The sequence below is a fragment of the Bombina bombina genome, chromosome 7 (assembly GCF_027579735.1).
Source record: "Bombina bombina isolate aBomBom1 chromosome 7, aBomBom1.pri, whole genome shotgun sequence".
Taxonomy (NCBI): Eukaryota; Metazoa; Chordata; class Amphibia; order Anura; family Bombinatoridae; genus Bombina; species Bombina bombina.
In genome coordinates, this window is record NC_069505.1 from 426,005,751 (window position 1) to 426,021,691 (window position 15,941).

The 15,941-nt window shown below is 42.2% G+C and overlaps 1 protein-coding gene across 1 annotated transcript in view; it reads right to left on the minus strand.

The window, feature by feature from the left end:
- Positions 1-15,941, minus strand: part of RANGAP1 (Ran GTPase activating protein 1) — a 126,302-nt gene that overhangs the window by 97,197 nt on the left and 13,164 nt on the right. The window contains exons 4-5 of the mRNA XM_053721293.1: positions 5,167-5,226; positions 4,904-5,083 (exon numbers count right to left, since the gene is read on the minus strand). Of these exons, the coding sequence (XP_053577268.1) occupies positions 4,904-5,083; positions 5,167-5,226 (240 nt within the window). The remainder of the gene's footprint in view (positions 1-4,903; positions 5,084-5,166; positions 5,227-15,941) is intronic.

Genomic DNA, 15,941 nt, shown 5'->3' on the forward strand with positions numbered 1-15,941 from the left:
CGGATGAAAAGTCTGACGACTTAGGAAATCCGCCTCCCAGTTCTCCACTCCCGGGATGTGGATTGCTGATAGGTGGCAAGAGTGAGACTCTGCCCAGTGAATTATCTTTGATACTTCCATCATCGCTAGGGAGCTTCTTGTCCCTCCTTGATGGTTGATGTAAGCTACAGTCGTGATGTTGTCCGACTGAAACCTGATGAACCCCCGAGTTGTTAACTGGGGCCAAGCCAGAAGGGCATTGAGAACTGCTCTCAATTCCAGAATGTTTATTGGCAGGAGACTTTCCTCCTGAGTCCATGATCCCTGAGCCTTCAGAGAATTCCAGACAGCGCCCCAACCTAGCAGGCTGGCGTCTGTTGTTACAATTGTCCAATCTGGCCTGCTGAATGGCATCCCCCTGGACCGATGCGGCCGAGAAAGCCACCATAGAAGAGAATTTCTGGTCTCTTGATCCAGATTCAGAGTAGGGGACAAATCTGAGTAATCCCCATTCCATTGACTTAGCATGCACAATTGCAGCTGTCTGAGATGTAGGCGTGCAAAGGGTACTATGTCCATTGCCGCTACCATTAAGCCGATCACCTCCATGCATTGAGCCACTGACGGGTGTTGAATGGAATGAAGGACACGGCAAGCATTTTGAAGCTTTGTTAACCTGTCTTCTGTCAGGTAGATCTTCATTTCTACAGAATCTATAAGAGTCCCCAAGAAGGGAACTCTTGTGAGTGGAAAGAGAGAACTCTTCTTTTCGTTTACCTTCCACCCATGCGATCTTAGAAATGCCAGTACTAACTCTGTATGAGACTTGGCAGTTTGAAAGCTTGAAGCTTGTATCAGAATGTCGTCTAGGTACGGAGCTACCGAAATTCCTTGCGGTCTTAGCACCGCCAGAAGAGCACCCAGAACCTTTGTGAAGATTCTTGGAGCCGTAGCCAACCCGAATGGAAGAGCTACAAACTGGTAATGCCTGTCTAGGAAGGCAAACCTTAGATACCGGTAATGATCTCTGTGAATCGGTATGTGAAGGTAAGCATCCTTTAAATCCAGTGTGGTCATGTACTGACCCTTTTGGATAATGGGTAGAATTGTCCGAATAGTTTCCATTTTGAACGATGGAACTCTTAGGAATTTGTTTAGGATCTTTAAATCCAAGATTGGTCTGAAGGTTCCTTCTTTCTTGGGAACCACAAACAGATTTGAGTAAAACCCCTGTCCGTGTTCCGACCGCGGAACCGGATGGATCACTCCCATTAGTAACAGATCTTGTACACAGCGTAGAAACGCCTCTTTCTTTATTTGGTTTGTTGACAACCTTGAAAGATGGAATCTCCCTTTTGGGGGAGAGGATTTGAAGTCCAGAAGATATCCCTGAGATATGATCTCTAACGCCCAGGGATCCTGGACATCTCTTGCCCAAGCCTGGGCGAAGAGAGAAAGTCTGCCCCCCACTAGATCCGTTCCCGGATCGGGGGCCTTCAATTCATGCTGTCTTAGGGGCAGCAGCAGGTTTTCTGGCCTGCTTGCCCTTGTTCCAGCACTGGTTAGGTCTCCAGCCTTGTCTGTAGCGAGCAACAGCTCCTTCCTGCTTTGGTGCAGAGGAAGTTGATGCTGCTCCTGCCTTGAAATTACGAAAGGAACGAAAATTAGACTGTCTAGCCCTAGGTTTGGCTCTGTCTTGAGGCAGGGCATGGCCTTTACCTCCTGTAATGTCAGCGATAATTTCTTTCAAACCGGGCCCGAATAAGGTCTGCCCTTTGAAAGGTATGTTAAGTAACTTAGATTTTGAAGTAACGTCAGCTGACCAGGATTTTAGCCACAGTGCTCTGCGTGCCTGAATGGCGAATCCGGAATTCTGAGCCGTAAGTTTAGTTAAATGTACTACGGCATCTGAAACAAATGAATTAGCTAGCTTAAGTGTTTTAAGCCTGTTTGAAATCTCCTCTATAGTTATTGAGTCAAGAGTCTCTTCCAGGGACTCGGACCAAAAAGCGGCCGCGGCCGTGACAGACGCAATACATGCAAGGGGTTGCAATATAAAACCTTGTTGAACAAACATTTTCTTAAGGTAACCCTCTAATTTTTTATCCATTGGATCTGAAAAGGCACAGCTATCCTCCACCGGGATAGTGGTACGCTTGGCCAGAGTAGAAACCGCTCCCTCCACCTTAGGGATCGTCTGCCATAAGTCCCGTGTGGTGGCGTCTATTGGAAACATTTTTCTAAATACAGGAGGGGGGGAAAAAGGTACACCGGGCCTATCCCACTCCTTAGTAATTATCTCTGTAAGCCTCTTAGGTATAGGAAATACATCAGTACTCGCCGGTACTGCATAGTATCTATCCAGCCTACATAATTTCTCTGGGTGTTACAATCATTCAGAGCCGCTAATACCTCCCCTAGCAGTACGCGGAGGTTTTCAAGCTTAAACTTAAAATTAGAAATGTCTGAATCCACTCTATTGGGATCAGAACCGTCACCTGCAGATTGAAGCTCTCCGTCCTCATGTTCCGCATACTGTGACGCAGTATCTGACATGGCCCTATTATTATCAGCGCACTCTGTTCTCACCCCAGAGTGGTCACGCTTCCCTCTAAGTTCTGGTAATTTAGACAAAACTTCAGTCATAACATTAGCCATGTCCTGCAATGTGATTTGTAATGGCCGCCCTGAAGTACCCGGCGTTACAATATCACGCACTTCCCGGGCGGGAGATGCAGGTACTGACACGTGAGGGGAGTTAGTCGGCATAACTTTCCTCTCGTTGTCTGGTGAATGATGTTCAATTTGTACAGATTGACTTTTATTTAAAGTAGCATCAATGCAATTAGTACATAAATTTCTATTGGGCTCCACTTTGGCTTTAGCACATATAGCACAGAGATATTCCTCTGAGTCAGACATGTTTAACACACTAGCAATTAAACCAGCAAACTTGGAAATACTTTTCAATTCAATTTACAAATAGTATGAAAAAAACGTACTGTGCCTTTAAGAAGCACAGAAGTTATGACAGTTGAGAAACAATAAAACGGATAAACTATAAAATCAAATTCTTTCCGGTAAAAATACAATTTTAGCAAAGGATTGCCCCCATTAGTAATGGATAACTAACCCTTCAATAGCAGAAAAAATGTACAGAATATAACGTTTTTTATCACAGTCAAAGCACAATCTCACAGGTCTGCTGTGAGTGATTACCTCCCTCAAAATAACTTTTGAAGACCCTTGAGCTCTGTAGAGACGAACCGGATCATGCAGGGAAGAAAAACAGACTTGTGACTGAATTTCTGATGCGTAGTAAAAGCGCCAAATTAAGCCCCTCCCCCTCACACACAACAGTCAGGGAGATCAGTAAACTGTCTTAAATTAAATAAAATGCCCGCCAAGTGTATAAAATAGTGCCCAAAACAATTTTTCACCCAGTACCTCAGAAAATTAAACGATTTAACATGCCAGCAAAACGTTTAACATCAAAAAAATGAATTGTCATAGAAAGCCTGCTGCTAGTCGCTGCAAGATAGGCTAAAGTTTTATGCATACAGTATAATTCCAGTGAAGTGCCATTCCCCAGAATACTGAAATGAAAATATACATACATGACAGCCTGATACCAGTTGCTACTACTGCATTTAAGGCTGAACTTACATTATATAGGTATTGGCAGTATTTTCTAGTCAATTCCATTCCTCAGAAAATAATATGCTGCTACATACCTCTTTGCAGGTGAACCTGCCCGCTGTCCCCTGATCTGAAGTTTACCTCACCCCTCAGATGGCCGAGAACAGCAACATGATCTTAACAACTCCGGTTAAAATCATACAGAAACTCAGGTAGATTCTTCCTCAAATTCTCCCTGAGAAGGAACAACACACTCCGGTGCTGTTTTAAAATAACAAACTTTTGATTGAAGTTATAAAAACTAAGTATAATCACCACAGTCCTCTCACACATCCTATCTATTAGTTGGGTGCAAGAGAATGACTGGGTGTGACGTAGAGGGGAGGAGCTATATAGCAGCTCTTCTGGGTGATCCTCTTGCACTTCCTGTTGGGGAGGAGTTAATATCCCAGAAGTAATGATGACCCGTGGACTGACCACACTTAACAGGAGAAATATATTTATAAATGAAGTCCTTAGACATATTTAGCAATCAACATAAAGGGAATTCCAGGTACACCATTTCCATACATATAGTGCATACTGATTACCCCTCCCCAGATAGGGAATAATATCAGCCTGTTCTGATGCATCAAGTCTCCCCAGAAACAAATGACTGAACATAGCTCAATGCTTGTAGCATGACACGGTTCTCCACACTGAAGATGTTTCTTTACACTACTTTCAACTGCTCTGTGGGAACCAGCATATCTTAGATAACATTTACTAAGATCATCAACATCAGGGCAGAAAAATAAAATTTCTCCACTCCTCTTGGGAAGTTATAGACTGACGATTTCTCCCTGAGGAAAATAGTACTCACTGGCACCATTTTAAAATAAAAAACTTCTTGATTGAAGAATCTAAACTAACACCTCACTTTACCTCTTCCTATCACTAACACAGGCAAAGAGAATGACTGGAGTGGGAGGGAAGGGAGGAGCTATATATACAGCTCTGCTGTGGTGCTCTTTGCCACTTCCTGCTGACCAGGAGGCGTAATCCCATAAGGATGAAATCCGTGGACTAGTCATATCTTGTAAAAGAAAGGATGTTATATTCTAAGTATTTTAAACAAGAATATCAAAAGAAGCCTTTAAAACAGTTTAGATATTGTTTTTATAACACATTAAGGCTACTCCCATTTAAGCCAAAACTAGTCCTCATTGACTGTCCCTTTAAGCTAAAGCATGTGATTATTTTTACGGCAATAACATAGTTCAGAACACACATCTCTAGAACTTACCTTTCCTCCACCAATGCCCATGCCACAGTTATTTAGTTTCAGCTCCTGCAGGGTGAAGCAAACAGAACTTTTGAGCAGAGCTTCAAAGCCGCGTACCCCATCAGGTCCAAACGCATTGTCACTCAGATCAAGCTCTGTCAACTGAGCGCCTGCAATGATAAGTGCATCTCCCAAGGATATCTGATAGGAAAAAACATAGCCCACTAAGCGATGGACGCAGTATTTTGTTAACAGCTTCATGACAAATGTTTTTTAAAACGTACCAGTGCAGGAGGAATTTCTGATCTCAGTCTTCCAGTAAACATGTCACTCCAGTGACATCTCTAAATGGAGGGGGGGGGAGACAAGAATTTTAATCACACAGATAAATCAGACAAATACACTGCCACCCACATAACCACCAATAGCATCACATGTAAACATTATAAGGTTACAAAAATAAAGACATATGTGCAAATCCCAGAATATATTAAATTGATATCAGATACATTTTTCTCTTTTCAAGAATTTATTGTAAAAGCCAGTTTTACTGAATGCAAATACAGCAAATCGTTGGAAATATTAGAACAAATAATAAAGAACAGCCACCAATCAAAATAAGATGCGCAGCCACCAATCAGCTGAGCCTACCTAGCTATGCTTTTCAACAAAGGATACCTAAATAATGAAGCAAATTAGAGAATAGAGGTAAATAGGAATGTAATTTAAGATTGAATGCTCTATCTGAATCATGAAAAGAAAAGGGTTTCCTGTCCGTTTAAAGGAAAAACATTTATGGTGGAAATGTATTTCTTAAACTTGTTTGTCAAGACAGTACAAATGTGCATCATTATTATGAAGACTAATAGGGGTTCTCAATTACCTTCTACATATGGATTAAATGTGTAGTATCAACCCTTCCAAGGCTACACCTCTAAGCTAAAGAATACTTACAAGGGGAGGATGCACGCCTAAGTCTGACTCACACACAGTAGTTCGTCACCTACAAAACGCACACTATTTTCCACCCTTCAAAACAAACATGAATGTAGTTAAAAAGTAGCACTGCATGCAACTGAGTCGCAATAAAATATGTCCTATGTGGCTTCAGAGCACAGTTGAAAGGCTGCTACTCCCTTGTCCCAGTCAATTAATCAAGATATTGCTAATGAATGGAACATCACCAAATATCACCTTTTGTTTTTTGAGCAAGGTTCACCCAAGAAAAGTATACCAGCATCACAATGTTCATGCCCAAGTGTTAAAATCTGTACCTTTTGCATTGGAATTCCTGACATCTGTATTAAATCATGAAACATTAAAGTGATGGTAAACAATTTTTTTTTCAAAAACATCAGATCTGGAATCTAAGTGATATTTTACAGCGACGTTAATTGATCAGTTTTAATGAAGATGCCTGTAACTTACTTTTTAATCTTTCTTTGCCATTCTAATACCCCACACTCCGACAGTCCACTTCAAAACTGATATTTTTAATAAGCCAACAGTTTGAGCTGTTCTCAAATCAGCGCTCTAGCTGTATGGCACTTTTTTTTTTAAAGGTAGCGCGCTGATTGGAGAATACTTCAAACTGTTAGCTCACAAAAAATATGAGTTTTGATATTGGCGGCCGGAGCATAGGGTATTAGAATGGCACAGCTAAATTAAAAAGTTACAATGCATTTTTATTAGAAATTACCAATTAAAGTCCATCTAAAATATTTTTTTCGATTCTGGAGCTGATTTTAAGACATGTAAAGTTTACCATCGCTTTAAACCAATTTTGTTTTATTTTCTTGGTAACCTTTAATGAAGGAGAAGCAATGCACTACTGGGAGCTAGCTAAACACGGGTGACTAAAGAGAGGTATATGTGCAGCCACCAATCAGCAGCTAGCTACCTGTAGTGCACTGCTGCTCCTGAGTCTACCTAGGTATGCTTTTCAGCAAAGGGTACCAAGAGAACAAAGTAAATAAGAAACAGAAGTAAATTGGTACGTTTTTTTAAAACGGGATGTTCCATTTGAATCATAAAAGTTAAATTTTTACTTTTCTGTCGCTTAGATATACATGGTCTAAATTATTATTTGCCTTCAATAATTAGCAAGGTTTTATGAGAAGTAGATCATGTCAAACTAATCTAATTAGATTCTATGGAGGAAGTAAAAAAGAAAATTTATGCTTACCTGATAAATTTATTTCTTTTTTGACACAATGAGTCCACGGATCATCTTAATTACTAATGGGATATTCACCTCCTGGTCAGCAGGAGGCAGAAAAGAGCACCACAGCAGAACTGTTAAATAGCTCCTCCCTTCCCTCCCACTCTAGTCATTCGACCGAAGTTAAGGAAAGAAAGGAAAAGCCAAGGTGCAGGGGTGTCTGAAGTTTACAATAACCCACAACCTGTTTTATAAAAACAGGGCGGGCCGTGGACTCGTGTCAAAAAAGAAATAAATTTATCAGGTAAGCATAATTTTTTTTCTTCTCTTTTTTATGACACGATGAGTCCACAGATCATCTTAATTACTAATGGGATTCAATACCCAAGCTAGGAGAACACAGATGATACGGGAGGGACAAGACAGGGAACCTAAACGGAAGGCACCACTGCTTGAAGAACCTCTCTCCCAAAAGCGGCCTCAGCCGAGGCAAAAGTGTCAAATTTGTAAAATTTTGAAAAAGTGTGAAGAGAAGACCAAGTTGCAGCCTTGCAAATCTGTTCCACAGAAGCTTCATTTTTGAATGCCCATGAGGAAGCAACAGCCCTCGTGTAATGAGCCGTAACACTCTCGGGAGGTTGCTGCCCAGCAGTCTCATATGCAAAACGTATGATACTCTTCAGCCAAAAAGAAAGAGGTAGCCGTAGCTTTCTGTCCCTTATGTTTTCCTGAGAAAATCACAAATAAAGAAGAAGACTGACGAAAGTTCTTAGCCGCCTGCAGGTAAAACTTTAGAGCACGGACCACATCCAAATTGTGCAGAAGTCGTTCCTTCTGAGAAGAAGGATTAGGACACAAAGAAGGAACAACAATCTCCTGATTAATGTTCTGATCAGAAACAACCTTCGGAAGAAATCCTAATTTCGTACGTAAAACTAACTTATCTTATTATACTTTTTACCTCTGTAATTACTATGTATCTAAACCTCTGCAGAATGCTCCTTATCTCAGCTATATTAATATACTTTTTACCTCTATCATTACCCTGTATCTAAGCCTCTGCAGACTGCTCCTTATCTCAGTTATATTAATATACTTTTTACCTCTGTGATTACCTTGTATCTAAGCCCCTGCAGACTGCCCCTTATCTCAATTATATTAATATACTTTTTACCTCTGTGATTACCTTGTATCTAAACCTCTGCAGACTGCTCCTTATCTCAAATAAAAAATGGAAAATAAGATAAGGAGACTTGTACTGCAATGCCGAGAGCTCTGATACTCTGCGAGCAGAAGAAATAGCAAAAAGAAATAAAACTTTCCAAGATAAAAACTTAATATCTAAGGAATGCATAGGCTCAAACGGAGCGTTTGTGTAACAAAACAGATAATGCTGAGATTTGACCCTTTAGGGAACTTGTCGATAAACCTTTCTCCAAACCTTCTTGGAGAAAAGACAAAATTCTAGAAATCCTAACTCTACTCCATGAGTGGCCCTTGGATTCACACCAATAGAGATATTTACACCAAATCTTATGGTAAATCCTTCTAGTTACAGGCTTACAAGCCTGAATCATGGTCTCTTTGACCGAGTCAGAAAACCCCTGCTTGGATAAAATTAAGCGTTCAATCTCCAAGCAGTCAGCTTCAGAGAAACTAGATTTGGGTGAAGGAAGGGCCCCTAAATCAGAAGGTCCCTCCTCAACGGAAGTTTCCATGGTGGCAGAGATGCTATCTCCACCAGATCTGCATACCAAATCCTGAGAGGCCAGGCTGGTGCTATGAGGATCACCGAGGCCCTCTCCTGTTTGATTCGAGCAATGACCCGAGGAAGAAGAGCAAACGGAGGAAATAGGTATGCTAGACGTAAGGTCCAAGGGACCGCCAGAGCATCTATCAGTTCCGCCTGGGGGTCCCTGGACTTCGACCTGTATTTCAGGAGCTTGGCATTCTGTCGAGATGCCATGGGATCCAATTCCGGTTGACCCTACTTGAGAATCAAGCTGGAGAACACTTCCAGATGGAGTTCCCCCTCCCCTGGATGAAAGATTTGCCTGCTCAAGAAATCCGCTTCCCAATTGTCCACCCCTGGGATGTGGATCGCCGACAGACAGCAAGAGTGGGCTTCTGCCCACTGGATTATTTTGGTTACTTAGGTCATTGCCAAGGAACTCCTTGTTCCTCCCTGATTGATGTAAGCCACAGAAGTTATGTTGTCCGACTGGAACCGGATAAACTGGACCGTGGCTAACTGGGGCCAAGCCAGGAGAGCATTGAAAATCGCTCTCAGTTCCAGAATGTTTATAGGAAGAAACTTAGGTCATTGCCAAGGAACTCCTTGTTCCTCCCTGATGATTGATGTAAGCCACTGAAGTTATGTTGTCCGACTGGAACCGGATAAACTGGACAGTGGCTAACTGGGGCCAAGCCAGGAGAGCATTGAAAATCGCTCTCAGTTCCAGAATGTTTATAGGAAGAACATATTCTGACAGAGTCCAAACTCCCTGAGCTTTTAGGGAGCCCCAGACTGCCCCCCACCCTAGAAGGCAAGCGTCTTGTCACAATCACCCAAGATGGTCTGCAAAAGCAAGTTCCCTGGGAGAGATGATCCAGAGATAACCACCATTGGAGAGAATCCCTTGTCTCCTGCCCCAGTAATATTCAAGGAGACAAGTCCGCATAATCTCTGTTCCATTGCCTGAGCATGCTTAACTGCACAGGTCTGAGATGGAAATGAGCAAACGGGATGATGTCCATTGTCGCCACCATCAGCCCGATCAACTCCATGCACTGAGCCACTGACGGCCGAGGAGTGGACTGAAGGACTAGACAAGTATCGATAATCTTTAATTTCCTGACTTCTGTCAGAAAAATCTTCATAGTCAGGGAGTCTATGATGGTTCCTAAGAAGGTTACCCTTGTATTTGGAACTAAGGAACTCCATTCCAAATTTACCTTCCACCCGTGAGATCTTAGGAAGGACAACACCAAGTTCGTGTGGGATCTTGCTAGTTGAAAAGATGGCGCCTGGACTAGGATGTCATCCAGATAGGGCGTCACTGCAATTCCTTGTGATCGAAGCACAGCCAAAGAGATCCCAGAACCTTTGTGAAAATTCTGGGAGCTGTGGCAAGACCGAAAGGAAGAGCCACAAACTGGAAGTGTTTGTCCAGAATGGCAAACCTTAGGAACTTGTAATGATCCCTGTGGATGGGAACATGTAGGTACACGTCCTTTAAATCCACTGTTGTCATAAATTGACCCTCTTGGATCAAGGGAAGAATGGAACGAATAGTTTCCATCTTGAAGGACGGTGCCCTGAGAAATTTGTTTAAACTCTTGAGGTCTAAAATTGGTCTGAAGGTTCTCTCCTTTTTGGGAACCACGAACAGATTGGAATAAAATCCCAGACCCTGTTCCTGTACTGGAACGGGAACAATCACTCCCAGGGCGGAGAGGTCTCCTACACAGTGTAAGAACGCCTCTCTCTTTGTCTGGTCTGCAGATAATCTTGAAAGTAGATCTTGAAAGTAGAAACCTGCCTCTGGGAGGAAAACATTTGAACTCCAGTTTGTATCCCCGAGATACTATTGCCCAGGGATCCTGAACATCCCGAACCCAAGCTTGAACGAAGGAAAGTCTGCCTCCTACCAGATCGGGAGCATGTCCTTCATGCTGTCTTGGATTCACCAGCAGGCTTCTTGGATTGTTTTCCCTTATTCCAAGACTGGTTGGGTCTCCATGTAGGTTTAGATTGTTCCTGCTTAGAGGAGGAAGAGGAAGAATTTCCCTTGAAATTTCAAAAGGAACGAAAATTACTCTGTCGTCCCTTTTGTTTGTTTCTCTTAGCTTGAGGGAGCAGATGGCCCTTACCTCCCGTGATAAAGATAATTTCCGTCAGGCCAGGTCCAAACAAGGTCTTCCCCTTGTAAGGAATAGCTAGAAGCTTAGACTTGGATGACACATCCGCAGACCAAGGTTTTAACCATAAGGCTCTGCGAGCTAGAAAAGAAAAACCAGAAACCTTAGCTCCCAGCTTGATAACTTGAAGCGAAGCGTCCGACATAAAGGCATTAGCTAGTTTAGAGACTTTATCCTATCTTGGATCTCATCCCAAGAAGTTTCTGTCCTCAGAGCATCAAACCAATATGCCGCCGCACTAGTGACGGTGGCAATGCACACAGCTGGCTGCATTGCAGACCCTGGTGTACATATATCTTCTTGAGCAAACCCTCTAACTCCTTATCCATATGATCTTTGAAAGCACAACTATCCTCTATGGGAATAGCAGTTCTCTTAGCCAAGGTGGAAACGGCCCCTTCCACCTTAGAAACTGTCTGCCAAGCCTCTTTGATAGAGTCGGCTATTGGAAACATCTTCTTAAAAATAGGAGAGGGAGAAAAAGGTATGACCGGTCTCTCCCACTCCTTAGTAATGATCTCAGAAGCTCTTTGAGGAACTGGAAATACCTCTGTGTAGGAAGGAACCTCGAAATATCTGTCCAGTTTACTAGACTTCTTAGGGACAACCACTACTGTGGAGTCACTGTCGTCCAAGGTAACTAAAACCTCCCTAAGTAAAAGATGAAGGTGTTTTTTTAGCTTGAACCTAAAAGACACCACCTCCGTGTCTGTCATAGGTAATACACTCTCTGAAACTGAAATTTCACCTTCAGATGCTACAGCAGTACTCTCTTCTTCGGGTCTTTGGGAGGGTATCTCCAAAATTGCAACAATTGTGTCAGAAACCTCGCTTACTGAATGCCTGATTTTCCTCTTACGCTTTCCCTGCAACATTGGAAAGGCAGACAATGCATCAGAAATAGTAGAAGACATGAGAGAAGCTATGTCTTTTAAAGTAACTCCAGAAGAGACTATAGCGGAAGCATAGGCCACTGTTTCAGAGGGCAGTAAAACTTGTAGCGCTTGAGGAGAAAGTTGCGGCATATATTGTACTTCATCATTAGATTCCTGGACAACATCCGCTTTAGAAGAAGTTGGCTCAGAATTTTTTTTTATCCTTATAACTTAGAAGTCCTCTCAATACATGAGGGACAGAAAGGTACTGGTGGTTCCACAATAGCATTAAAACACAAAGAGCAAGGAACATTTTGCAAAGTCCCTTGATCCATACTGGTTCACACTTGGTAAATTTTTTTAATAAAAACCTGATAATTTACTAAAAATTTTTAATCCCCCCCAAAAAAACGTTACTGTCTCTTTAAATTCAAACCACAACTATTTTCCTGCGGTCTTTATAAAGTAGTAATAACACTTTTCTTCTATCAAATAAACGTGCAGCTACTTCTACACCTCAGCTACGCTGCTGAGGCGTCTACCTTAATGGCCAAGAGTTGAATGAATTCCCTGTGTGTAGTAGACATTCCGAAATACCGCCAGAAGAAAATTCAGCAGACCGGTCCTAGGAACGCATGTCTAGCACAGAACATGCGCTCCTAGACAGGCATAGGCAGACTCTACTCAGTATGTTCCCCAGACTGCAGCGCATAGAAGTGGCGCACAGAAGAGACAGATCTGCCCATTGTGGGCGTGTCCAAAGTAAATATTCTTCCCGGGGAAAAGTTAACCCCCTAGCCACTGTAGCCAATCTTGTAGAGCTCAAACCAGCCCCAGTGCCTTCTATAAGATTCTGTCTGCAGTCCTATCCAGCCTAGGAGAGTTATAAAAGTAATAAAGTGCCCCACTTACCTTGAGCCCCTTTATATAGATAATAAGGTAAATCCAATGTGCTTACTTTGTTCCGAGTCGTCTCCTGCTCCCAGAAAATAAAAGTAGCACTTACCTCACATTACTGCCCGACAGCAAGGCAGGTCACAGGTTTGAGAGGTCCTCTTCCTCACATCGACCTGCAGAGAAATTCCCTCAGACTATAGGAAATTAGGACAGCATTAAATATGGGAGGCGCATTGAGAATTATGTCCCACAAGTTCCAATTACTCTAAAGCCACCAATGCTCTACTGAAGAGACTGATATGGACTACGGCTGCACCCCAGGACAAAGCAGCACAATCTTGTACTACTTTAAAAATAATAAACTCTTGATTGAAAAATCTAATCTAACACCTCACTTTACCACTTCCTAACACTAACGTAGGCAAATAGAATGACTGGGGTGGGAGGGAAGGGAGGAGCTATTTAACAGGTCTGCTGTAGTGCTCTTTGATGCCTCCTGCTGACCAGGAGGTTAATATCCCATTAGTAATTAAGATGATCCGTGGACTCATCATGTCATAAAAAAGAAATATAGATAAAGGGAAATCAGTTGATGTGATAAACTTAGATTTTGCAAAGGCATTTGATACAGTGCCACATGAGAAATTAATTCACAAAATTAAGGGACTGGGAATAGCTGAAAAATAGGTTAGCTCATGGATAAATAAATGGATAAAAGATAGAGAGCAACAAGTAGTAGTGAATGGGTCATACTCAGCATGGACAAAGGTAATCAGTAAAGTCCCCCAGGGATCAGTACTGGGCCCTGTTCTTTTTTATATTTTTATTAATGACTTGGAGAAAGGATTAAATAGCGACATTTCTATTTTTGTAGATGATACTAAGTTAAGTATGGTCAGGTAAATGGAAAAGTCAATTTATGCATACCTGATAAATTAATTTCTTCTATGGTACGACGAGTCCATGGATTCATCCTTTACTTGTGGGATATTATCCTCCTGCTAACAGGAAGTGGCAAAGAGCACCACAGAAGAGCTGTCTATATAGCTCCAACCTTAGCTCCACCCCCCAGTCATTCGACCGAAGGTACAGGAAGAAAAAGGAGAAACTAAAAGGTGCAGAGGTGACTGAAGTTTAAAATAAAAAAAATAATCTGTCTTAAAATGACAGGGCGGGCCGTGGACTCGTCGTACCATAGAAGAAATTAATTTATCAGGTAAGCATAAATTTACTTTTCTTCTATAAGGTACGACGAGTCCACGGATTCATCCTTTACTTGTGGGATACAATACCAAAGCTGCAGGACACGGATGAACGGGAGGGACAAGACAGATGGTTAAACAGAAGGCACCACTGCTTGAAGAACTTTTCTCCCAAAAATAGCCCCTGAAGAAGCAAAAGTATCAAATTTGTAAAATTTGGAAAAGGTATGAAGTGAAGACCAAGTCGCAGCCTTACAAATCTGTTCAACAGAAGCATCATCTTTAAAAGTCCATGTGGAAGCCACCGCTCTAGTAGAGTGAGCTGTATTCCTTTCAGGAGGCTGCTGTCCAGCAGTCTCGTATGCCAAACGGATGAAGGTGAACGTAAAAAAGTGTTCACTTATCCCTCTCACAAGAGTTCCATTCCTGGGAACTCTGATAGATTCGGTGGACATGAAAATTTTTCTGACGGAGGTCAGGAAATCAAAGATTTTAACCGCCTGCCGAGCTCTTCATTCCATTCCTCGGCCGTCAGTGGCTCAGTGTATGAAGGTAATCGGACTAATGGTAGCGGCAATGGACATAGTTCCGTTGGCTCGCTTGCGTCTCAGACCACTGCAACTATGCATGCTCAAACAGTGGAATGGGAATTATGCAGATTTATCTCCTCAGATAAATCTGGATCAAGAGACCAGAGACTCTCTTCTTTGGTGGTTGTCACAGGATCATCTGTCCCAGGGAATGTGTTTCCGCAGGCCAGCATGGGTCATAGTGACGACGGACGCCAGCCTATTGGGCTGGGGTGCAGTCTGGAATTCCCTGAATGCACAGGGTTGCACAACTTGGACGTGGTTCGTGCTTTGACGGAAATCCTTGGTTGCTTGCAAGTAAAACTTCAAACATCTTCTTTGTTTCTTGTCTATTCTGGAAAACTTAGAGGTCAAAAAGCTATGGCTACCTCTATCTTTTCAGCAGCCTCCTGAAAGGAATACAGCTCACTCTACTAGAGCGGTGGCTTCCACATGGACTTTTAAAGATGATGCTTCTGTTGAACAGATTTGTAAGGCTGCGACTTGGTCTTCACTTCATACCTTTTCCAAATTTGATACTTTTGCTTCTTCAGGGGCTATTTTTGGGAGAAAAGTTCTTCAAGCAGTGGTGCCTTCTGTTTAACCATCTGTCTTGTCCCTCCCGTTCATCCGTGTCCTGCAGCTTTGGTATTGTATCCCACAAGTAAAGGATGAATCCGTGGACTCGTCGTACCTTATAGAAGAAAATTAGATTTAATACGGGAAAATGCAAGGTTCTACATTTTGGAAGTAAAAATAAGCTGGCAACCTATTATTTAAATGGGACAAGACTTACAAACAGAGGAGGAAATGGATTTGGGAGTAGTTATAGATAACAAGCTAAAGATGAGTGCACAATGCAGGACAGCGGCTACAAAGGCTAATAAGATACTAGCATGTCTTAAAAGAGGCATTGATTCAAGGGAGGAAAGTATAATTCTGTCACTACACAAATCCCTGGTAAGACCTCACCTTGAGTATGGAGTGCAGTTCTGGGGACCGATCGCAAAAAAAGATATTTTAGAACTAGAAGAAGTTCAGAGAAGGGCCACAAAGCTAATAAGGGGAATGGAGAATTTAAGCTATGAGGAGAGGCTAGCCAAACTGGGTCTGTTTTCTCTAGAAAAAAGGTGCTTGAAAGGTGACATGAATACTTTATATAAATATATTCAAGGCTCATATACAGAGATGGCAGAAGCTCTGTTTATTCCAAGGAAATTGTTTGTGACAAGAGGTCACAATTTAAGGTTGGAGGAAAGGAGATTTAATCTCCTGCAACAGAAACGTTTTTTTCACCGTAAGAGCAATAAAATTGTGGAACTCATTACCAAAGGAGGTAGTGAATGCCAATACCCTAGATCAGGGCTCAAAATTTCCAGTCCTAACCTACTAGCCAAGCCAAAATGTCACTCGCCACTTCTGATCCAACACACT